This window comes from Trypanosoma brucei, chromosome 3 (genome assembly GCF_000210295.1).
Source record: "Trypanosoma brucei gambiense DAL972 chromosome 3, complete sequence".
Classification (NCBI taxonomy): domain Eukaryota; phylum Euglenozoa; class Kinetoplastea; order Trypanosomatida; family Trypanosomatidae; genus Trypanosoma; species Trypanosoma brucei.
Genome location: NC_026736.1, coordinates 137,224 through 161,143, shown reverse-complemented (window position 1 = coordinate 161,143; position 23,920 = coordinate 137,224). Strand labels below are relative to the sequence as shown.

At 49.3% G+C, this 23,920-nt stretch overlaps 7 protein-coding genes across 7 annotated transcripts; 1 reads left to right on the top strand and 6 right to left on the bottom strand.

The window, feature by feature from the left end:
• Window positions 1-270: 270 nt before the first annotated feature.
• On the bottom strand, window positions 271-594 carry TbgDal_III610 (hypothetical protein, unlikely; the record flags this gene model as incomplete). The annotated part of the gene is made up of 1 exon (XM_011773713.1): window positions 271-594. The coding sequence occupies one exon, from the start codon at window positions 592-594 to the stop codon at window positions 271-273; it is 324 nt and encodes a 107-aa protein (XP_011772015.1).
• A 1,015-nt stretch (window positions 595-1,609) lies between these two features.
• TbgDal_III600 (hypothetical protein, unlikely) lies at window positions 1,610-1,984 on the bottom strand (the record flags this gene model as incomplete). Its single annotated transcript, XM_011773712.1, has 1 exon — window positions 1,610-1,984. The coding sequence occupies one exon, from the start codon at window positions 1,982-1,984 to the stop codon at window positions 1,610-1,612; it is 375 nt and encodes a 124-aa protein (XP_011772014.1).
• A 344-nt stretch (window positions 1,985-2,328) lies between these two features.
• TbgDal_III590 (hypothetical protein, conserved) lies at window positions 2,329-2,793 on the bottom strand (the record flags this gene model as incomplete). The annotated part of the gene is made up of 1 exon (XM_011773711.1): window positions 2,329-2,793. One exon carries the CDS (start codon window positions 2,791-2,793, stop codon window positions 2,329-2,331), a length of 465 nt encoding a protein of 154 aa, XP_011772013.1.
• A 989-nt stretch (window positions 2,794-3,782) lies between these two features.
• TbgDal_III580 (dynein heavy chain, putative) lies at window positions 3,783-17,702 on the bottom strand (the record flags this gene model as incomplete). Its single annotated transcript, XM_011773710.1, has 1 exon — window positions 3,783-17,702. One exon carries the CDS (start codon window positions 17,700-17,702, stop codon window positions 3,783-3,785), a length of 13,920 nt encoding a protein of 4,639 aa, XP_011772012.1.
• A 173-nt stretch (window positions 17,703-17,875) lies between these two features.
• On the top strand, window positions 17,876-18,223 carry TbgDal_III570 (hypothetical protein, unlikely; the record flags this gene model as incomplete). Its single annotated transcript, XM_011773709.1, has 1 exon — window positions 17,876-18,223. One exon carries the CDS (start codon window positions 17,876-17,878, stop codon window positions 18,221-18,223), a length of 348 nt encoding a protein of 115 aa, XP_011772011.1.
• Window positions 18,224-18,290: 67 nt separating this feature from the next.
• TbgDal_III560 (hypothetical protein, conserved) lies at window positions 18,291-22,100 on the bottom strand (the record flags this gene model as incomplete). The annotated part of the gene is made up of 1 exon (XM_011773708.1): window positions 18,291-22,100. The coding sequence occupies one exon, from the start codon at window positions 22,098-22,100 to the stop codon at window positions 18,291-18,293; it is 3,810 nt and encodes a 1,269-aa protein (XP_011772010.1).
• Window positions 22,101-22,361: 261 nt separating this feature from the next.
• Window positions 22,362-23,705, bottom strand: TbgDal_III550 (gamma tubulin; the record flags this gene model as incomplete). Its single annotated transcript, XM_011773707.1, has 1 exon — window positions 22,362-23,705. One exon carries the CDS (start codon window positions 23,703-23,705, stop codon window positions 22,362-22,364), a length of 1,344 nt encoding a protein of 447 aa, XP_011772009.1.
• Window positions 23,706-23,920: the final 215 nt, after the last annotated feature.

Genomic DNA, 23,920 nt, shown 5'->3' with positions numbered 1-23,920 from the left:
TATGTCTGGTGGTGTTTACTACCCTTCCGTACGCCCTTATGTAATAACTGTGCTCTCCTTTCAGAGGCACCGACTGCGCCCGTGGCCCTCCTCTCTCCTTGAGAGTTCAATCCACTCTTGTGATGCCAAACCCTCCCCAACTTCAACTCTTAATCCGCTTTATTTGATACAGTGGGGAAAAAGGGAAGAAGAAACGAAAAAAAAAGAAAGGAATGAAAAGAATGAAAAGAAGAAAGTAGCAGTCAATTCAATCAGTAGAGGGCACACTAATTATGTATAAACGTAAAAAAAAATTTTAATAAAACTTAAGTGACCCCTCCAGGTACCTTGATCCACACACAGGACCTTCGCTCCGATCACCCACCTGTTCAACTTAAGATATTTTGATTGCGCTTGATGTTTCATTTCCTCCTTAAATGGAATAATAATAATAATAATAATAGAAAAAAGAAAAAGAAGTCGCAGGGATGAATTTAACACTGGTTCTCCACCACCACATGCGACGAAGCTAACGCGCGTAGTTTGCCATTGTGTAAATAGACCTGCAGAAGGGAGTGAAAGCAACGGATAAAAAAAAATTAAACAAAAAGTCATTGACTATACACGTTAGAGACCCAACGGGAGGGGTCACATACTATTAGGTTCACAGAAGGATTTTTCTTTTATTACAAAATCACATATTTGTACATCATCTACCGGAAGCGATACACACGTACTCAACGTTTGTGCCGCTACAGGATACGATGGGGAAAAGGAATGAAGACAAGGGCGAAGAAGGGTAATAAAAGGGTTAAGTAAAAAAGAAAAAAAACCTTTTTGTGCATTTAATCCGAAGGAACACGTGACGGAAAGGGATAATAAAGCTCGCATCAACCGACAGGAACTGCAAGGGGGCGCGACCTTTTGTTGTTAGCGCCGGTGGTAGTGATGGAGTGAAACTCATCAATAGAATAAAATGGTTGGGTTCGCAACTCGTACACATAAAAATATCATAAAGGTAACGGGAGGGGTCTAAACAATTAAAAAAGCAACAGAGGATCGCTGACAGTTTTTCGACAGCCCGCTTTCCAACCGCCATAGGTTGTGTACATCAAATCAATAGGAACTCCAAAATAAAGGGAGAAAAGGGGAAAAAAGATTTTTAAAAAAATTTGCCACCTATTGCACGACGAGGCATGCGTTCCCATTCTAACACATCAGTGGCATTATTACCGTTTTCACGACGATTAATGCACCACCATATCACACCAACGCCATCACTGCGGCCCTCTTGGATACGTGGTGCTTTCTTGCCAACAAGTGAAGGGAATCATTTCAAAGCCTACAACCGACATGTGGCATCGTTGTGTCAAGTAAACACATTCCGACGACCGCAGAATTCGACCCACCAGAAAGGCAGCTAACCATCCTTTATTTTTTTTTTTGGGGGGGGGGAGGGAGTTGAGTATAAGCCCCCAGCTAAATGCCGTGTGGAACCGCAAACGCAGCGATGGCGGAATCCTTTTTCCACATATAGGAGCTCATTGCCCCAGCCACTGCGGCTGACCCGAGTTCCTCGTCCATCCGCAATCATTCTTTACGGTGGGAGGCAAATACGCCTCAAACGTCACTAGAGGAATTTGGGTGGTTTCTGTGGTTCAAACCATGCAGTTTTCTTACGGATATTTGTCACTTCGCTCGTATATCTTTCGTACGACTTCGCCGTTTCTCGCAGCTGAGACCTGTGCCGGTTTAGGAGGTCCCTGAAACTTTGACACAGTGGCTGTTCATCGTATCTGGGAAAGAGGTACAGGTCGCAAGGGCTGCCGACGTTCTTCGGAGTTAATCTCTCCCTCGAGATGAAAGAGCGCATCCTGCTTTTCAGCGGTATCCCCGAAATTTCCCAAAAACTGTCTTCATTCATTATGTCGATGCCGAGGGTAACACTTCTTTTGATCCCCGCATCACTCCTAGGTGTACCGGAGCCCGTCGATGGCCTCATCATCGCCCTATTCCTTCAACTATTTCAGGAATGACAGAGCCTTCCCCCGCCCCTCTTTGGGTAAACTGTCCCCTAAGAGGGAAAAATATGCCAACAGAAAGAATAAAACACGTGAGAGTAGCAACACGAATCAGGCCAGAGATGGAGCGCACACCACAAAGGAGAATCCGTGCACACAAACCCTCGAAAAGCACGGCGACAACCAAGACCTAACGGAAAAGTCATTTTCCCGATGATACCGCCAGCCCTTCACCCAACAGTGACCGCTCTCTGGTTTCCTGATGAGTGTCTGAGTTTTCCCCACGTGAAGCACCCGCTTCTCTTTTCTCCACCACGTGCTCCCTCCGCTACCATCGCCGCATAATGTAGGTGTTCCAATACTCTTTCGCCATCTGCGTGTAATTAATTTTCGCCATCTCCATGAATCCCATCTTGTGCAAGTTCAACCTCGGCTTTGCCTCCGGGAACCGGCGGCGAGCGCCATCCGCTGCCAAAAAGCGAAACATTGCGAGGCTTCTCTCACAGCTTTGGACGGCAACGGCTATTTCCTCCGGGTCTCGTAGCTCTTCACCCTCGCGAAACTTCTGCCGGACGATTATAACAAACCGTTCATTCATCTGCGCATGTTCATTAAGCTCACAAAGGAGAGAATGAGGACACAAAACAGCTAGTTTGAGCCATTGGCGATACGCACGGCAAACACGGTATTTATGCGGGATGCCGGGCAGATTGGTTCCAGCACGCTCGATGATATCAGACGGGATAGCAGTCGACACGAGCGATTTGTTCAGGCATGAGCAACTGATCCTCATTTACACAGGAAGTGGTCGAATGAAGCGTGTTCACAAGGCAAATCTCCCTTCCCCACCCAAACCACTAATATCGATAAAACAACACACACTAGAAAAAAATCTGTAAAATACGATAAGTGTTAAGTACCTCCCCCTCCCCTCTCCTTCTTTCCTTTCACCGTTAAGTGTGAACTATGGAAAAAAAATAAATGGGAATGTGCCACAACTCGATGCGAGGCGGAAACAGCACGAAGTATACGAGTCGGGCAAGCTGGTGCACCAACTCGTATTCAACTACGCGTATACCCTTCTGCTCCCTTCACACTCCTTAAAGGAGCGGATAACCCCCAACGAAATCAAGTGATCGTCTGTACGACTAACGGATGCGTAGTGAGAACTTATCCCTTGTATGTAGCCTTTTATTTCCTCGCCTTACCAAGGCGTTCAAAGAAAGGAATGAAAAAAAAAAAAGAAGAGTTCATGCATGCAAATATGTATCGGTAGCGACAACTAAGGAGGAAAGGCGAGATAAACGGGCTCAACGTTGCCACTGGCACACTTTAGAAAGTGTTGTTAGAAACAATCAAGAAAGAAAACGTGGTAGAGGCCTCCTGAGGCGCAGTCAGACCACCCCCATATCCTCTGCATGAATTCCACGAGATTAACTGGAAAGATAATCTAAACATCTTTCAGTTATACACGTATTAAGCATACATCATATCACAATCTATCGTCTGTCTCACACCTTCACATCTTCAAAACTCTTCCTATTTCTCTTTAACATTTTATACATATACCTTTATGTAATCCTCTCTCGCAGTAAGGTGTTATTTTATACATTGTGGTGAGTCCCTGCGAATCAGAAACGAAAAATCTATTCCCTTCTTTCCCGACCCACTACCTTTCGTATCTTCTTTCTTTCTTTCTCCCACAACTTTTGTCACATGATTGTTTGGTCACACTTAAGTAACACACAGTGAACATTCACGGTACCATTCACTACCTTCCCCTTAGTCGGTGCACCCCAACAGTGACACGCCACGCATACGCCAATAAGCGTCGTCCTCAGCCACGGGGAGGTTCACGTCAAATATCCAGTGTAAATCAGACCGTGTGGGATACTTATAAACGGGGCAACGGTAATATTCCTGCTTCTTCTGCCTCTCCTTCAACTGTCCAGGTTTCATCGGTGCATTCATGTGCGGCGGCGGTGCATCTTTATTGATAGCGGAAATGAGCAACATGGGCAATTCACGGAACAGATCACCTGGCGGTGGATCCTTCAGCCGCTTATTCGCTTTATCCCACATAGCCCCCTCGAGGAAGAGTCCATGAATGACAACTTCACCTCGCTCCGTCTTCAGATCTTCCGCCTTCGGTTCCTGACCAGGTCGGTACTCGGACGAGCGAACCTCCGTCCGTGTTTCCACCTTATCGAGTGCCCATGGCACCGCTTCGTTTGCGTGGCTACGTGTAATTTCTTGCCGCACGGAGGTGAGGAAACCTTGTGGGTTGAAGAATCCTGGCAGCCAGTAGACGGGTGGTCGACCGTTGCGGGCCCAACCATCAAGCTGTTCGTAACGGCGGAGTACCTCAGCGAACCAGAGCGAAATGTTAGGTGATGGCCATCCCACAGCAACCCATGACGGTGGCACACGTGCGGCATACAAATAATCCAATGCGTCCTGAAGCGCAGGAGTGAGAATAATGGTTCCGGCAACAGCAAGCTTGAGGTTCGTGCACGTTTGCCGGATTGTACGAACGGTGACGCTCAAGCGATCAATTTCTTGTCCTGCAAAGATGGATAGTGGTTGCTTATCAGCCAAATGAAGCTTGCGGTCCACAACCCAGTTGGCTGGAAGCTGCCGCAGGAAATTGTCCGCCATCGACAAAACCTTCTCTTCACGGGTGACACCACCTCTGGCTACGGCGTCTCTTGGTTGAATATCCAAAATCGTCTTCAGTGCCTCCTGCGCTTGCCGTGTACGGTACGTGATATCAGCATTGGAATGCATCTGGAACACTTCTGTCGTGTCCACATCGGGGTACGTGTCGCGAATGAATTCCCTGTGCTTGTTAATGTCATCGAACAGAGGTATACCGTACCCAGGTGCGAACTCCGTGATCTCGCACGGGTATGGGTTGTGAAGACCCCCTGTAGAGGTCATGACATTGAGAGGGACCTTAGTGTCGTTGGCTATTTTCATATCGCGCGACCTCTCCGGGTTTGTAATGCGTAAGTCGTACAAAAACTCAGTGATGGCCTTGAAGAGAGCACGATCGTTATTGTCTGTAATACGTCCACCGTACTGAATATCCGAAACCATATAGCACACGGTGTCACGATTAACCGGATTCTTCAGGGCTTCACCGATGGTCGTCATGTGATTGATGAGGAACTGCACGGAAGCGTTCCAGTCACCTTGGTTGAATTCATATGGCACACTGAAACCAATGGGTCCAAACTTACGCCGCTCCACCACAACGGAATGCAGGAAACACTGGGTGAAAAGCATCGGACGCCACTCGGGGCGGCGGAACATCTCAAGATAATCCTGCGACATCCATGAGTATGTACGGACAAGACCTGCTTTAATACCCTGCGGTGGCTCGTTCGTCAGCTTTATCGACATCTGCAGCAGTCCAATGGGGAATAACTTGTGTGGTTCCGATGTCACCCACAGGCGCGCTTCCTCGTGGATATCAGCCTTCTTTTCCCCGGGCAAATGTTGTTGACGAAGTCTTTCTTCGAGCTGCAGGAGGAAGGGTAGACCAAGGTGGCAGTTCTGCAGTAGGGCCCAGTCACCGTTGTGCCACGCGCCAGACACAATATTCATCGCCGCCTCTTCCTGACCTTGTCCCATTGAAATAGGAAATATCTTCTTCTTAAGCGACTTTGCGGTTGCCTCAATAAGAGTCGTCGGATCAGAACCCTGTGAAAGAAGGAAGACAATAGGTGTCAGGCCGCTTGTTTCCTCTACCACGCCCTGTAGATCGAGCTGCTGCGCTTCAGAGAACTCCTTGCCGAGCGTACGGGCCACGTAAAGATTAGCAGCAAGCATAGCACGATCCTCACGAAGGGCACGCACAATGAGAAGTCGCTCAAAGCTGTCGAGCTTTTCGTTTATATCAGGCACTGGTAAGTTCTCAATGTTGTCTGACTCTATGTACTGCCGCCACACCTGTTCACTGCGGGTTATGAGATCGGGAAGCTGCTTGAACGACCGCGGTAATTGTTCCGACATGGCAAGGATATTCGCCCACATCTTATCTTTAATCCAAGCAAATGGCTTTGAGCGGTCCACTTGCATGGCACCCCCGCCCTTGAGGAAGACGTCAAACGAGGTGGCGTCCAACTGCCCAACCTTCATTTGAATTTTACATGCCATGAGCAGTACGAAAAGCAGCTTGTGCGACGAAAAGAGCATACGAATAATGTATTTGAACACAGCCATGGTAAGGTAGTCAATGATACATTGAATACGCTTCGCTGTGACGGGGTGCGGCTCTGAGCGCTGGATGGAACCGTCGAAAATGCCGTCGAACTGTACGAGAGACGTCTGATACATGTGGTTGACCAACGACATCTCAACGACGAGGAAGTACAGCACCGCACCGCGTGTTGCAACCGGTCTGTACTCCTCGCACGCCCCGGCAATACGCTTCCGTGTCTCAAGTGCTGTGGCAAGTTTTTCTGCAATCTCTGCTGTTGCATCCTTCGTCTCCTGGAGGGTCTGGATGAGCACAACGTCATCGATAAGATTACCCTGGGACTCACTCAACTGCTTCAAAAGACGATCCTCAAGATTCTTACGGCGCTTCTCATTGCTGTTGATGTCTTCGGAAAGTTTGGCACTCTCCTCGTTCAGTTCTCCCTTTTCGCGGCCAATCACATGCGACAGCAGCTGCTGTTCCAAACCCTCCATCGTCACTGTGAAGTCAATGACAAGACTCTTGGCAAACATTTCTGGCGTAAAACTGGGATTGGGCAACTTCGTCGTAAGAAAGAAGCTGAAGTTTTCATTGTAGCTCATTTCCTCACCGTTGACACGGATGATTAAAGACTTGCCACTTCGTACGACCTGCTTCTCCAGCACAGGATCAATCATCGGGTCAATTTCTTCGGGGACGTTCTCTGCAATGAGTGGCAAACCCAGATCAAGCTGTTCCTGCAGGTGCATTGCGAACGTACGATCACTCAACTGGCACAGTTTTCCTTGCATACGCTCGGTACGCTTGCGGATCCAATTCAGCGCCTGTCCCTGGGGGTCAATCATCAGGGGGAACTTGGCACTCGTTGTGATCATGATGGCATTCTGCACAGAGTGATCATCTGCTGGTAGTCCTTCAAGCTGCCAGTCTGCAATAGTTGTCTCGTCTACAAGAAACTTCACAACGTTGATGTCGGATGTCACGGGGATCTTCAGATCTTTACACTTGACGTAGAAATTCTTATATAGCAGCTGGTGCCTGAACTCTGAGTTGAAGGGACCACAGTAAGAAATAAAAGCGCAGCTGAGGGCAACATCACCAACAAGACGCTCGATCAGTGACTTGAAGTCATTGCTTTGCTGCGTCCACCTTTCACGTTCACCGGAGAGAGCATCGATGAGACCGTTAGCGCTATCCATACGCTGTTTTGTGCGTGTAGCATCGTCCTCAAGGGCCTGCTTCTTTGCGTTCTCCTCTGAAAGTTGCTGGTTGTAGCGATCAACTTCAGCAGTCACACGGGCAAGTTCTTCCTCTTGCTCTTCCTTCTTTTTGTTTGCCACACGCAGTTTAATTGTCGCAATACGCAATTTCTCCCTCTTCGGCGCAACAATCTTGGCGATGTTGATGTACTTGTACATACTGCGCACCCATGTACAGAGACCAGCAATGTTACCGGAGGCCTTACGCGCACGCTCCTGCGTGAAGTCATCCATCCATAAATACGGCAAAAGCAACTCGCATGTCTCCTCATTAATGAAATCCTTCTGATTTTCACCAAATGACCGTAGAACGTCAAGTGTGGACGAATCAGACGCAAGTTGTCTTCCGCTAAACTCCCATGAGTCTGTAATCCACAGTGCACCCTTCACCTCCTCCGCACCTGGGACCATCAATGGCCTATGAAGCAACACTGAGACAGCATCAAAAATACGTTTAATCAGCGCCGGAGGGTTCGCCAACTTCTTCAATGTGGTGAAATCATTGGATGTGATAGAATTAAGTGATTCTATGGCCTCCAGAAGGGCTGGTTCAGCCGCCTCAAGGTCCTTCTTAGCTTCAGCCTCACCCTGTGCGACAACGGCAGCGTCCCGTGCAACACTCTCCTTCACGACCTCCACCTCCATCCGTTTCTTCTCAGCCTCAGCGGTACGAATTTCAATTTCCTTGACCAGCGCGTCCGTCTCCTTTCGTTTGCTCTGCAGCAAACCTTCCTTCTCCTGAAGTTGCTTCCTCATCACTCGCACATCCTCACCTGCTTGGTGTAACTTCTGCAAACCCTTGTTAATTTTGCTGGCATCCTCATTGAGTTCATTAAACTTCTTTGTGTAAACATTCGTGTAAGACTCAATAAAGCCAAGGTAGGACTTCGGTGTGCTGTATACCGACCGTCGGTACCGCGCAAGGTATTCCTCAGATTTCTCAAGCATGAGGGAATGGATCTCTGCCATAAGCTCCACCAACGCTTTTTTATTCTTATCTTCGGTCGCCATTTCAAAATTTTTCAGCGTTCGGAATGAGACATCGAGTAAGGCCTGCTTTGGCCACGGGAAGAACCAGTTGATGATACACGAAGACACAAGGGCCGGGAACTTGCGCGCACGTGTACGGAACTTATCTCCCACCGGCGAGAAGCATAACACAAAGTGCAATCTTTCACGAACACGGTTAATGAAGTACTTCCACAAGGTCTCGTTCATATCTTCAAACTTGACGAAAGGGTCTTTTTTCATGACGGGGCGAATGTCGTTAATCGCTGAATCGCGCTGATCGGATGCAAACAGACCGGGAATTTCACCATTCGACAAGAAGGAGTTGATATACTCCAAGAATATCTCATGCTTGATGTCATTATCAGTGAATAGCATAGTCACTGGGCGTTTCGTCGCTGCCATAACGTATTGCTCACGAATGGCATCGAAGAGTTGGTTGACACCAAACCCCTTGGACAAAACCAACGTGGCGTAGTCATGGGAATTCACATGTGCAGCAAGACGGGTCAGCGACTGTTTGCCACTACCACCAACACCAACCAGCAATAAGTTACCTCGCGGCATCGACAGGACACGAGAAATACGGGAAACATTCTTCACGGCAGCCTCGAACAAGACGAGCTTCAGCTGCTTCACACGGGGCTGCTCGTCGTGAGCCTTCATAGCACGTAGCAAGCGATCCTGGAGGACCTCCATCGATGGTGCTGGCTCGTAAATGCGAGGAGCAGTTTCTGCAATCTCACCAGTTTCAGGATCAATAATGGGGTCCCGCAGGTAATTTGCCATATAAATGGGCTCACGCACTTGCTCGATGACATCTCGGTATTGTGTTGGCGTGAGGTGCTGCACGACACAGTCTTGCACGTTGTCATCGAACCACCGCTTGTCCGCCACGCTATTGAGCTTGTCGCTGAAAACACGAGAGCATTCATGCTTCCAAATCCTGATAAGCGTTACAGCGTCCGTTACGACTTCCCACGGTTTGCTTGTGGACCTTCTCTCGGGTTTCTCGGGGTCATCGTTCATACCAGCCATCATAATACCCTGTGTAATACGCGACAAATCGCGCAAGTTGAAGAAGTAGTGGAACTTGTCGGGTGTTGGCAACATCTTTTTCGCTATCGCGCGCCAGAAATCGATCGACATTTGTGTGAGCATCTTAGCGATGTCCTGCACACTGCGCGCATAGTTGTCATTGCAGAATCGACCTTCAAAAATGACACCGAAAATCTGCTGTACAGAACTCTCCTCTGGAAGTGGCACGTTGAAGATCGAGAAGTGGCGCTTCAAACGATTGGGGATATCGTTCTTGCCACCAGATGGGTGCGACATGGCAGCCATATAAACAAGGCCGCGCAACTCCTTCCGCCGACCAGCATGACTTAGATCGTAAACCATGCTAGACTCCACCACCTGGCGCACAATCTCATTTGTAATCTGGTCGCCCCACTCATTGATCTCCGGCATGTTGATGTCATCAATGAAGACCGTCAGTTGCTCGCAGTTCTTCGGACCGAAGGTAGAACCCATACGCTTCTCCGTCATGTCCTCAAGGGCATTGTAGAAGTTTTGGGGAGTCGTCATGGACGAAAAGTTGAGCTTACGGAAGTTCGACGTTTCAGACTCAGCTTTGATCTTCAGTAATAACTTCTCAACTGTTACCGTTTTAGCCGTACCACTCACACCAATCAACAAAGCTGGTCGGTGCTGTATAAAGTTGCAGTTCATAAGGAAGTGCAGTCGCACAGAATCAGCTGTGGGAATGAACAAAGTGGCGAAGTCCAGTCTGTCATCGCCAGGGTACTTCCACTTCTCTAAGAACCCATCCCAGTGCTCCCACTGACCACTCTTGCAGTTCAGCGAAAAGTCGAATACCGTGCCTTCTGTCGATGGAGGTAAGCCGTCGTAGAGCTCACGTACCAGGGCATCAAATTTCAACCGGTCCTTCGACTCAAGGACACCACCGAATGCCCATGACAGACTGAACCAGAATATCTTCAGTGCCAGCGCGTCACTAACGGGCACACCGTCGCCCACCTCTTCTCCAAGAGCAACTGTGAGATGGAAGGCATTAATTACAAGGTGAGCAATAGATGTCTTCATCACGATGCTGCACTCCTTTTCGTAGAATGTCGCTACCCGTTCTGTCAAACTTGGCTCGCCGCCTTCTCCCTCCGTGGGGAGGAACAAGGCAAGCAATTTTTCTGCAAGGAGTGTGTTGCACCTCTTCACAACATCAACTGGTAGGATCTGCCCCTCCTCATTCACAGTGGCGCAGAAACGTGACTTGAGCACCGGCTTCCACCCCAGAATAACATCAGAGATAAAAATAATACCGGCTCGGGATACAGTAGCAGGGGAGGCATTTGCCAAGTTCTCAACTTCGAAGCAGCACTTCATCGTGTCAGTCATTTGAATACGATCCCCGTTAGCTAACGTAAGCAACTTGTTATCGTCAAGAACTGTGTTAAGATTCTCAATCCAAATTGCATCGACTGGTCCATCGCACACAATCCACACGTTACGCTTCTTTGCGTGGCGAACGGCAGCGCGCCAGAGAGATGAGAAAACGCCATCATGCCAGTCTCCCGAAACATCGATGCGACCAAACATCTGCGGTGCCGTAATGGCCTTCGGATTCATACGCAACTGCTGATGAGGCACCGTCGTGCGACTAAGCGTTTCCGTCATGACGTCGTAACACTGTGTTTTGCCACACATAGCAGGCCCAACTACCATAATACCGTGACGCACCAACTTCGTTTCGTACAACTGCAACACCTTGCTTATCCATGGTCCCCATAGCTGCAAACCTTTTCCCTCGATCACCTTCGCTAACTCTCCCTCAATCTCAGGATGCGAGCCCTTAACAAACTGTCGTCCAGGGAACATATCGCGTAATAACGAGTCAAACAACTCTATATCTTCAAACACCAATTTGGAGAGGTTCATGTCGCGCAGCGTGCGCATGAAAAGATCCTCCTCATCCTTACCTGGATTGCGACGCAGCACCGCACCGGCTGTACGCAGCACAGATAAAATGTTACGGAGACCAAAGTCGTAGTGCCGCTGTTTCGACAACTGCTCTTCGCAGAGCTTATACAATGTGAAAAACTTTTTACTCAACAGGTCATCGAGACTGTACCCTTGTGAGGCCAACTTGACCTTCATAATGGTCTGACGGTCAGGGATCATCATCGTAACACCACGGAAAAGAATTTTCAGGTTCTCCGGCAGCTCCTGTCGTCCTGCGTAACCAGGGTTCATGGTAATGAAGAATCCAACCCCGGGCATCAGGTCGGTGACCTGCCCATCGATAAAGATGAACTTGTCTTTGTGCTGCTTAAGTGCCTGAAGCACACAAGAGACTTGCTGCGCAACGACGGAGAGGACGGGAAGGTCGATACGGTTGAACTCATCAAAACAACCCCACGCATTAGCCTGGGAAAGACCGCGTATAATTTTCCCCATCGCATGCCTGTCCAGCTGATCTGAGCAATTGAAGACGACGCAAAACTTGCCATATGTACGGGCGAGATCCTTTGTAGTTTCGGTTTTACCTGTACCTGCAGGTCCAGCCGGGGCACCGCCCATGTACATAGCGAGCGCCTGCGACAACGTGATGTAGCAGCGATCTGTCAACGGGGTGATGACCAAACGCTCCTTAACTCCCAAGTACTCGTTGCAGTACTCTGTGTCAGAATCAGCAATTGAAATAATGGTAAGGTCACGCTCTGGCTTGTAGTAGAAACGGGCTTGTTTCAGCCAATCGAAATGTGTGAGCTCCTTAATGGAGGCCTTCTGCAAATCAATAAACACCTCCTGCTGATGCACTTGAATCGTAATGAGAGTCTCCACATTGGTACGCATACGCTTAGGCTGCCGCTCAAGTTCAGGTGACGTCGTTAGACTAACAAGAAAGTTCTTCACTGCATCGCACTTAGCTCGTGATGTTGCTGCTTCGCGGCCACGGGATCTCATAATACCCTTTGTAATGCACTCCGTCACGTCGGCCGTCCAGAAAAACTGCAGCATGAGAAGGGAAACCTGTGCCGGGTAACGCTCGATAATGCTTCCCAAGTAATTCGTATTTCCCAACAGTGTACCCAACTCCATAACACTCGCCTTCACCACTTCTCTCACAGTGTCAGTCATACCACTACACAGACGGTTTAGCCAATCCTCCACATTACCTACGCACGGTGTAGGTTCTCGCATCATGAGTGACTCTCCCTCACCAGAAATCATCTCAACAATTTGGAAGTACGGCTGCGCCCCTGCTTCCTTGGGTTTCACACGCTCGAACCGCACAGATGAGAGACCGTCAAAGATCGATGCCAAATGTGGCTGAATGGATTGCGGGTCGCTCGCCTGAGACAGGATTTCCAACAGCACCGTATCAGAAACAAAGTAGAATCGTGGAAACAAATTACGCTTCTGCTCCAGATACAGAGAGAGTTTCCGCTGACACTCATCCAACTGCTCCTTCAGGTTTGGAAGGTTCTGGAGTAGCTCGTTTTCGTAGCAGAACTCAAGAACATTGGGTGTCTCATTGGCCTTGTTCATAATTTTCTGCCATGCCTTATCGATCATCGCAAACCGTTTGGCCTCCTGGGGCAACTGCTTCATGATGTCACCACCTGCAAACACCGCTTCAAGGTACTGCCATGTAAACTGCACCTCAACCCACAGGGCTATGATCTCACTCACCTTCACTAACTTTTGAAGGAAACCTTGTATGGTATCGCGCATGAAAGCACAATAACGAGACGATAGCATGGAGTTAATGGCCAGCGATGACTCATCCAAGGCCTCGCGCTTGGACGTTGTATCATCACCCTTTAATATGATAGGTCCACGATGCTTAAACTCTGAGAACTTCAGTTCCTGATCCTTCCACAACACCTCTTGCGCCCGAAATTTCGCCTCGACTTCAGACTCGCGTACGGATGAACTCGCAATATCAACGACTTCATCCACCACGCGAAGTAAGTTCGCGTCCACAAGGTTCTGAAGTTTAAACAGATCAGGATCGGTTCGCCACTTATGTCCCGTTACACGCATGATCTCCTGCCAGTGCCGCTCAACCACTGCGGGATTCTTCAACTCCTGAATCACAGGCTGGAGTTCCATGAAGTCGTCAAGAATTTTCTTAAGTTCGACATACGCGTCCCAATCCCGCAACGACTTGGGCAAACGCTTACACTGGCTCACAAATACACTCACTTCCTCCGCGATGGCATCGAAATCTAACTCACACCACAAAATATCATTGTACCCGTCAACCTTATGAAGCACATTAATGTACAACGTGTATAACTTGTCGAGGAGCTCAAGCTCCTTCTTTGTTTTAACTAATTCCGGGTATTTGTGCAGGGGAAGACCGAAGAGTTCCTCACCTGCCATAAGGGTAATCCACTTACGGTACTTGTCATCAAACTGGCGCTGGTAACGCTTTAGCCGCTCCATAGCTTCTTGAGGTTTCAAACCCTCTACCATCGGTCCATGGGAGTCATAATCGTTACGGAAAGCAATGACTTCGGCACCAAATTTCTGCACCTCCTGCGTAAGACCTTTCTTAAAACCGTACTGAAGATTGTTGATCTCGTCTGAGCGTCGCTCTGCCAGCGCATGTAGTTTGCGCCACTTGAACCGAATATCCTCCACACGGTCGATTTCCTCCTTGAAAATAGGAACGTTGAAGCGCTGCAACAATGCATATGCCTGTTGCACGGGGTAAAACTGGAACTCCACCAGCGACTCCCTATCACGGATGTCCTGCAGAGTGTTCATCAGAACGCGCAAGTCCTCCAGCTTCTCCTGATCAGGGATGGGTAACGAGAGCTGATGCGCCTCCTCATCCATTTTGTGTGTTAAGCTGTCTAGTTCCAATTGTGCTTTGGCGTGCAACTTGTTGGAAAAGAGCTCCTTCCACTCGATGACTTTCCGAAGAAGATCGGCCTTAAGGGGCTTGTTGTGCAGTGCCAGACTGCCGATGTTGAACACAGACGTGAGCCCCTCAATTTCATCATGCAACGCCACGTAACCTTGTAAACGTTGCTCGTAGTCGTCAAGTGTTGGGTCGTTTGAGTTGAATTCATCATAAGCTTCGTTCATGTCCAACTTCCACAGATACTCGTACTTGTGGAAGTGGTTAAGGTACTCCATTACCTGCTTCTTTAAGCCGTGGATGCCACCAGTAAGCAGTAGAACAACCTTCACAATCTCTTTGTTTTTCGCAATCTCCTCAAAGAACGAAAGCGCATCATCGCCCAGTCCCTCCCAAAGGGTCATGTATTTGCTGCACGAAAGTACCGCCGTTGCACACTGATTGATAGCCTTTTGCACCTCATCAAGGGAAGGGCTTAAAAACACGTACGGCTCCGCATTAATAAGTTGCACATCAACGTCGAAGAAGGGCTTTTCAACAAAAAGGAAGGACACACGATTACGTGTGCCCACACGTTTCTTGAGTAAGTTCAACGATCGGGTGGTGCTCGTGAGGATCGCTTTGAACATTAGACGATTGAAGTGCCCTTTGAGCGTCGCAATGCGATCACGCTGGACATTGTCAAGCTTATCGGTACTGTAAGTAACACCCTGACTAGCGAGAATGCATATCACGACATCCTCGACCGCACCCTCAACCTCCCGGTTCTTTACATCCATCACTTCGCATTGCTGCCGAATATGCTTTTCCTGCACTTGCACGAACTGATCAAGTGAGAAATGGTCGTCAAAGAGGTTAACAAGCAGCGTAGAAGCAATAAGCTTGAGGTTTACTTGGATTCGGTGCTGAATGATGTCATTCACCTTCGTGACGAGAATGTCAAGATCTTCAATTGCCTTTTGGACTCGTTCCAGGTACGTATCAACATTTAACGAAGACCACGTGAGCGTGGTTTCACCAGGAAGAAACACTGCATCAAGCGCGTCGAGGTTTGGTTGAAGCAACGGGCGAGTGACACCAACGATCTTGCTGCGCGTACTTCCAGCGCGACCAACAACACGTTCGTACTCTTTAACAAGGTGAGTTAACTCATTGTAAAATGTCTTCAGTCGCTGCTCCTGCATCAGCACCATCCTCGCTGCCGCAGGTACTTCTATACCACCGAGTAACATCAACTCTCTTGTCTCCTTAATGAGCTGCATTATCTCCAAATCAAAGTTTACGTACAAACGCCCCTCGTGTCTCACCAACAACGTCGCATTAAGTCCGGCTTTACTCGATTCAATAGATCGCTTCCAAGCATCCACCCAAATAGCCTCGAATTCAATCAGCGCAACCGAAACTCTATTGTATGTGCGAATCACCTTCTTGCTATCTTTCGTGTTCGCCATGATTGTGCGATTGGTCTTAAATTTGTCCATAGGCGACTTGATGTGGTGGAGTAGTTGCCGTGCCCAACTGATGGCTCCAGCAACTGGTGTCATGTTTCGTGCGACTGGTGGGTCGGTCTTGTATCGCTCATAGGTCTTTTGGTCATTCTCAAGTTCCATACCGTAGCTGTGGAAAATGACGAGGTACTTGGACTCCAAATCGGCGGCGAAAGCTTCATTCTTGAGAATACGCTGATACTTGGCCAGCAACTGCAGAGCGTTGTCGGTCGAGGTGATGTTCTCAAATGAGGAGTTGATTGCCACCTGCATCGATGTCTCTAGTTCGGCAATTCGTGTTTCGAATATTTTAAACTCCACGTCGAACTTGTTGTTGTCGTGGATGTCAAGGATGTCGGTAGTCTTTCCGCGGAGATGGCCAAGGTATTCTTCAAACCGTGGGATAAGGCCCTCCATTTGTTCAATATTGTATGCCTTGAGCTCTACAAATTGCTGCACTGTACTAAACACGCTGATCAGTTTGTCCACACGCTTTGTGAAAAGATTGAAGTGCCCCATAAACTTCAACTCATCAAAGTCAAACTGTTTTCCATCCTTGCTTGCGAGGATTTCCTGCGCCTTCTTGTACTCTTTGTTGTAGGCCTTATTACACTCGGCACTGAGGTGTAGTTGGTGTAACAACTCTTTGAGGGACTCGGGGCTCTGCCCGCACTCCCAGATACGACTGCGCACACCTGATGGGTTGATGGCTGATTTACAAGAAAGAACCATGGCGTTGGTGACCTTAAAAAAGAGTGCTGTCATGCATTCCCGCCGCGAGTAATAGCGTGCTATCGTGTGCATCATCCGTATGTTGCTGATGAGCGAAGGAAGCATGTTAATGATCTGGGCAATGTCCGATGAGTATAATACATCAAAGTATTTGCTGAGGGAACGCAGGTACTTCACGTTCTCCTGAGCTTCCGACAATGCATCATTAAGCGCGGCATCCACCTCCACCCATCGTTGTAGCAGTGGGCTCTTAACCTCACGCAGGTACTGCACGGCTCGCGGCGCCTCAACAGCTTCAAGTTGTTCTTCTACCAGGCGCAACTTCGCCAGGCGGCTTTTCCAAAGCTGAATCTCCGTCTTTGGACCTGCCTTCTCTTCACTCAGTTCATTTTCATAGTTTGGCACCTCCTGCACCACGTCATAGACAGCCTTAATCCATTCCTCCACGGTTGTCGTCAGGCAGTGCACAACACCAGGGTCGTTGATTCCACCGCGCTTGTTCAGGCCCCCTGTTTGTAGCAGCCTCCACGTCTCCGCATTAACAGGTCGCAGTTCATAACGCTCACCCTGTAGTTGTTGTAACTCTGAAATGCGATCCGCATATCGGAGGAGGTGCACAATAAACCTATTCCGCTCCGCCAAAGTATTCTTCCCCCATTTGCTCAGCTTGTTGAACATAGGTGTATACACTTCCATCAGGAGGTGTTCGAAGCTTTGCAACAGGTTGCCATCGAGAGAACCCATCGTGATATCCTGAACAACCTGAGATGCCTCCTTTGCGTTGATAGGTTTGCCATTGTCTGGCCGCACCAAATACACCACACGGCCGGTGAGGTACGGCAACTTCCCTTTCTGCGGATTCACAACACAAAGGACATCATCGGGAATCCCCGGGTCGTCAGGATTTGGCTGAAAGGTGAAGAGCAGTGTGTTAGCCCCGCACCCCTCGAGCATGTCGTGCACAACCATAAAGTTGGGGGAGCCATCAGAGAAATTTTGATCGAGTTGAATAGTCAGACGTTCCGTGACCTCAGCATCACCGCAGGCAAAAAAGTCTTTAACGCGTCCAAACACGTACAAGTGCCGCGCATCAGAGCACACCCTCTGAACTGCCTTCATAGCAGCAGGCTAACAAAATCAAAAAAAACACGAACACTCCAAGCTGCGGGTGCCCCTAATCCAAGTCAGCTCGAACAACCAGCGGGAAACTGTCAAAGCACAACTGGGCTTACGAACAATTTGAGTCACAAACAACCTTAACAAACGCGTAGGAAATAATACACAAGATAAATATGAAATGGAAAAATAAAAAAAACAAGCAGGGGCAGAGTGTTGTGTGTCTAATTCCTTCTTACACCTATTTACGCAAATATGTTGTAGCGCTCTCCGCTTTGTATTTTTCTAGGATTACATTCGAGGAAAAAGAAGGTGCGGTGAGCAAACGCGGTAAGAATGACAGTTCAGCAGTAGAAGCGGGAAAGAGTCATTGTCATTGCAGTTATAAAAGCGGTCTCGCTCAGTGCAAACCAACTATTGATCGTAAACATCGCCGAAAACGGCACAAGTTTGGAGTATTCCAGCGGCCCGTTAGATATCAGGGCAATGACCTTAGCCATAACGGACAAAAGCAAGCTTACTAAATGAGAAAAAAAAAGTGGCAAACCCCACACTTGTTCACCGGTCATTTGAGCGGCGACCGCAACACCTCTATACTTTCAACTCTTCAATCATATATCGGTAATCACAAAGAACAGCCCAGAGTGGTTTGGGAATGCTACGCACCCGTTGTCGAGCAGCCCTCTCTTCAGAAGAACTCGGAGGCGAGACTATTTCGTGAGTCGCTTGCTTCCCACACGCTGGAGCAGTTTGAACTCTGACGGTTTTCCGTTCAAAAGGGGTACGGCAGAGTCGCACGTATTGATCCAGTAAACATGTGGAGAGCTCCCGCCGACCTCTCTGAAATAGCTGTACAAGGCATTTGCGGAAGACACTTTCCTCCAAGTACCCCGTGCGGGTATCATCTTGGGCAAAGAATATATTCAGAAGATGCTGCCGGTCCCCACCAGAAGCATTGACTAACTCGTTCTGTAGCAGTCGATGTATCCTTGACCGGCTCCCATTCGCGACATTTCCTGTAGTCAATTTGTCCGTGCCGCCACCAACGACTGCAGACGATTCGATCGATCCCTGCATCCCGCCGCAGCGCTTGTCTGAACTGCAGCCCTGCCCATTTTGTTGGGCAGTTTGCTCCATGTCGAGAAGGCGGTTGGTGAGCGAAACATAGTTGCACCTCTCTTCGCATTCTCCTCCCTCCGCACTTGCACGTACGAGCGCCTCGACTTCCTCTGCTGCCAGGCTTGGAACGGCCAGGTGAAGTGCCTCTCTGAGCTGCTCCCGCGAAACGCACCCGCTATGTGTCGGGTCTAAGCGGCTGCAATGCGAAAGCAGGTTAGGATACCTCCCCCGGAGCTTTGGTAAGGCATCTTTCGATATCGGTTCGGGCGACGCTTTGCCAACCCGCTGGTCTCCCTCCTTGAACAACTTTGGCTGTGTAACGGGTTGTTGCACCGGGCCAATTGACGTCGCCCTTTTCCGCTCTCGAAGACCCTTAGGAGCGGATGACTGCGTCGACGGACCCGGAACATGCCGCGCATCGCATGCTGCACAGGACCTACCCCTGGTCCCCGAGTCAGAGCAGGCCTTGTAAAGGTACGAATAGGGTGAAATTTTTTTGTCCACCGATGCTGACCTAGGCCCCTTCGCACTCTTCTGCCCCACACTTTCATCGCGAGATACTGGACAAGTCCGAGTACCGGAGGTAGCGGACACAAGCTCTCTTTGCTCCTTCCGGTTACCGTTAGGTTGTGACGAGGTGGACGGCCCTACCCTAGTTTCAACAGTAGGGGCTACCACCGGAGGAACAACGGCTGGGGGAGCAGCCACACTTGCAACCTCGTCATTTTCTCCGCCTGTGTGGTGAACACAATGATCCGGTGTTGGGCACACAGCCGAATGGCTCGTTATTTTGGTACCTTCTTCAGCAGCGCATGCTGAGGCTGCTACTTCGGGGTCCCCCCTCGGTCCAGCGGCGCCTTGCTGCCCTTCATGGTCGTCACACTCACAGGGAGGCCCTAAGGGGTTTGTTGGCACATACAGCTGCATTGGTGCTGCCTCTGGCACCGACCTACATGACGTATATGGGGTGCCTTCGCTGCCCAAACATCCTAAAGCTGCGCCATCGCATTGCCCATTGCCGTCGGGTGACGTGTACTTACGAATTCCTACCGTGGGCTGGCTCCCACACCGGTTGTAGAGCTCCCGGCCACCGGCGACCAGATTCCCCAAAATGTCCGTACACTCCTTGGATTGATTTCCCCTCGCCACCAAATCCAATTCGGATTGCGGAAGATTATGGCAGGCTAGATTTGGGCAGCCACAGCGGCTGTGGCAACAATATAAACTATACGAGCCGCTTGTTTGTTTGACAGGTGTCATGAAATGGCCTTCTGTTGGCTGCAGGTGCATCTGTTGAACATTCGTGTAGACGTATCCGTTGCTCTCGGGGCGCGGTGGCGCAAATTTCAAGTTGGAAGACGACGGCCAGCACCCTTGCGTTGCGATGGATTCACCATTGGCACACGCCGTCGGTTCGACACCCTCTGCTACCGATGATGCCACAGCCACTGAAGTGCCACAGCCGTCTTTCGCCTTTTGGGATCCACCCAGGGTCCTCTCAAAAGTCGCTTTGCTTTCAACCGCCATTGTCGACAAGCACGCGGGCGGAAACCCATCTTGCTTGCAGTCCCCTGGTGCCTCACTCGCCGGCGACGAACGGGATGGCTCAGGTAATGAAGAGGAACGAGCATCGAGTGCCACCGGCTGCTCCATATGCATTCCGTCTGTCCTTCCAGCAGTATTGGGGTCACGGTCATCGTTCCCTATTTGTTTTTGCGCCGCAACGCTGGCATTCGCCACTCCTATCCGAGGGATTTGATTCGATAGCAGCTTTGTTCTCACCGATCCCCACAGGGAGGACCGGCGAATACGCTCGATCAGGGTAGAGCGCATCCGCGCAACCAGAAGACAGAAATCTACAACACCAAGTGTTCTAGCACCGCTAACGCATGTGCCTGAGGTGCAACACTCGACCTCAGTACGCGAAGCACGTAAGCCCAGTGAATCCGCGAGTATTTCTAACTCTACAAATGGGACGTCGATTCCGCGGCACTTAAATGCTTCCCACACACTTTGAAGTGTAACTTCACCACAATACTCGTGACTGATAACGAGAAACACTTCGCGGAGGGGGATAAGTCTGTCCGATCCAGCTGACCATGCATCAGGAGAAACCACAACCTCCACAGCACCCACAGCACATGATGTCTTCCCGTATTCTACCAACGACTTCTGACGTTCGCCCTGATTTAGTGAGGCTCTATTGTTTTGCACCGGTTCCACAACCACAGCATCTGTGCAGCCAGCTGTAGTGGTGGAAAAAAATGACATCGGTTTCGCTTTGTCCCCTTTCCCTTCCATAACAGAACATGACCACGTGCTCGTCGTGAAAGTGTTGGGGGTGTCCGTAATCGTTGGCTTCGCAACGCAGCATTTTCTATCCGCCACTATCTCGCGCATCTCGACTGGAAGGGGATGCGCACAATTCGGGCAAAGTTCATATGTGCACACAGCACCTTTATGAGTTTCTATGCAAACATTTTGACCACTGGGGGTACTAGTAAGGATATTTTTATCGCATCTATCACGAATCCTCTCACGACAACAAACCATATCCATTGGGCATCGCTGCGGAGTTGGGCAGCGCTTTAGTGGAGGCACCGCTTGCCCCGCACATGGCGATGCCAGCCCTGTTTCCTGACACTGCTGACTAGCAACAGAGTTGGGCATATCACCCCCACCACAAGTAGTTGACGAAGGCCCTGCAGAGCCACTGGCAAGGCATTTCATATTTTTGAGAAATCGCGCATAGTGAACTTCGCCGTGTTCCTCGGACCCGTACTGTTTTATTAGAGCCTCAATATGTCCTATCGAACCACCGTTAAGCAACAGTGCCTTCTCAAAACCGGCATTTGACACGAAACCAGATCCGTTAACATCGGCTATGCGTAGATCCCTTTCTAGTTGTGCAATAGAATCTGCTAACTCTCGGTGAATCATCAAGACATACAACCTGCGGGGAAATACTACAGCAATAATGTTCCAAACACAAGAAAGATAGCGCAAAGATGGGCGACAGAAACCAAATTCGAAGGTGGAGATGATCCGCAACTTTAACTTACGCCTCATTCTATTACTCCCCTTTGCACACAGTCGAGGGAAAAAGAGGGCAGGAAGTTGCACAGAATTAGGTGCTTCACAAAACGCCACACCATTCACCACACAACCACCAACGTCACGCAGGAGGTTCGTGTCCACAACACCCTCCACATTCTGCCTTTCGTATGTACAGTTGCGGGTGGCGTGGCTGTGGCTCTGTAGCAAGCTAAGTGGAAGTAACATCTTACAAAGAGAGAAATGTCACTCACGTTCCCCTCCACCGCGCTGCTCTGCGCCTACCCTCAAAGTCGCTACACCCGGGGGATACACAGCTCACTAGGGGGAAAAAGGACAATAGAACTGAGGATTATACAAGGTCCTTTTCCCAACAAAACGACGGTAATCCTTAAGTTAGTGGTTATTCTATGTGTTCATGCATAGGAAAATTTGACACAGACATAAAATTTCCCTGAGGTCCCACGTGTTGTGTTTCTCTACCTCCCATCAAAAGTTTCGTATATAATCGGAGCTCTCACATGCCTTGTACTCAGAAACTAAGCTCTCCACCACATCCCTAGAATGTTTGAACTCATCCAAGTTGTCCTTAATGGGGCCATATCTTTTATATTGCTCAAGGAAAACACCACGGTTGAAAAGTAGGTCAAACTGTTTGAGTGTTCGCTGAAAGAGGGAGCTGATGCTTGTGTGGTTGGCCATTACGAGCCCACTTACACGGTGCCTTGTGTCCAAATACGGTGATTTCTTGGACAATATAACTTGAATGGATGCAGGGCCCCACGGGATAAAGTTCGGTGAGCGCTCCCGAATACGTTCAAGTGACCGATGCACCTGTGCGGGGTCCACATCACCTTGAATAAGGTTCAGCAAGGAAATATAACAACCACTCTTCATGGACGTTGAAACCATCATGTTTTTTGGCATCAGAAGCCGCCGCATCACATCGTGAACTGAAGTTTTCTGCACAGAAGACTGTATATTTGATGTATCAAGTGTCGTGGGTGTGTAACCTGTACAGACAAAATGACATCGTGGCGTAGGGATCAACGACGCGAGCATGCTCATGAGGTCGTTATTCATGTACCCCGGATAACGCAGCGTCGCTGTTGAGGCTGCCATGACGGTGCTCACAAGACCATTCATTTGTTCGACAGTTGGTGAAGATATGTGAAGGTTGTCTGTGGCAATGCGGTTCAACGCCGTGTTGTCAAGTACAACAACGCAATCTGCGTGCAGCGTCAAGCGCTTAATAGCCAAGAGACTGTTATAGGGTTGCACAATGACGTCACTGTCACCACCACGGGACTGATTGGGGAAGACGCTATAAGTTTGAATAAGTTTCTTTGGAAAGCGATCATTCAGATTCTCGAGAAGGTAGCTCCCCATCCCACTTCCCGTTCCTCCAGCGATACTGTGCGTAAGCACGAACCCCTCCAGACTGTCGCTGTTCTCCGCCTCTCGCTCTATCATATCAAACAGCGTTTCCTGGACTGTGTCCCCCATCTCGTAGCCGTGTGCCCAGTTGTTGCCTGCTCCACCACCTTCGGAATGAATGTACACATTTTCAGGGTTAAAAAGCCTTTGCATGCTGCCACGTTGAATAGCGTTGATGACTCGCGGCTCCAAATCAACTAACAACGCCCGGGGAATGTAGTGGTCGTCGTCAGCCTGGTAGAAAAAAACATCTTTGCGGTCATCCCCGCCACTAGCAAACGATTCTACTACACCATCGTGACGGATACCATGCTCTGCGCAAAGTTGCCTCCAAAATTCAGATCCAACTTGGTTGCCGCACTGACCAACCTGCAGTGTGATGATTTCCCGTGGCATACTTCCTCTTTTTTGCCCACCGATTCTCCTTCAAATTCGATGTTCCCTCCTTCCCGCGATAATGCCGCAACAAAGTTACGACTTTAGTTCACTCCACAACAGCGGATGCTCCGCTAGAATCCTAATCCCCCTCTTTTCTTATGGTAGAAACAACCTGCCTTTCGCCTCCTGGCAAGTACTCTGGCGTTCCTAACAGCACCCCACAGGTTAAAAAG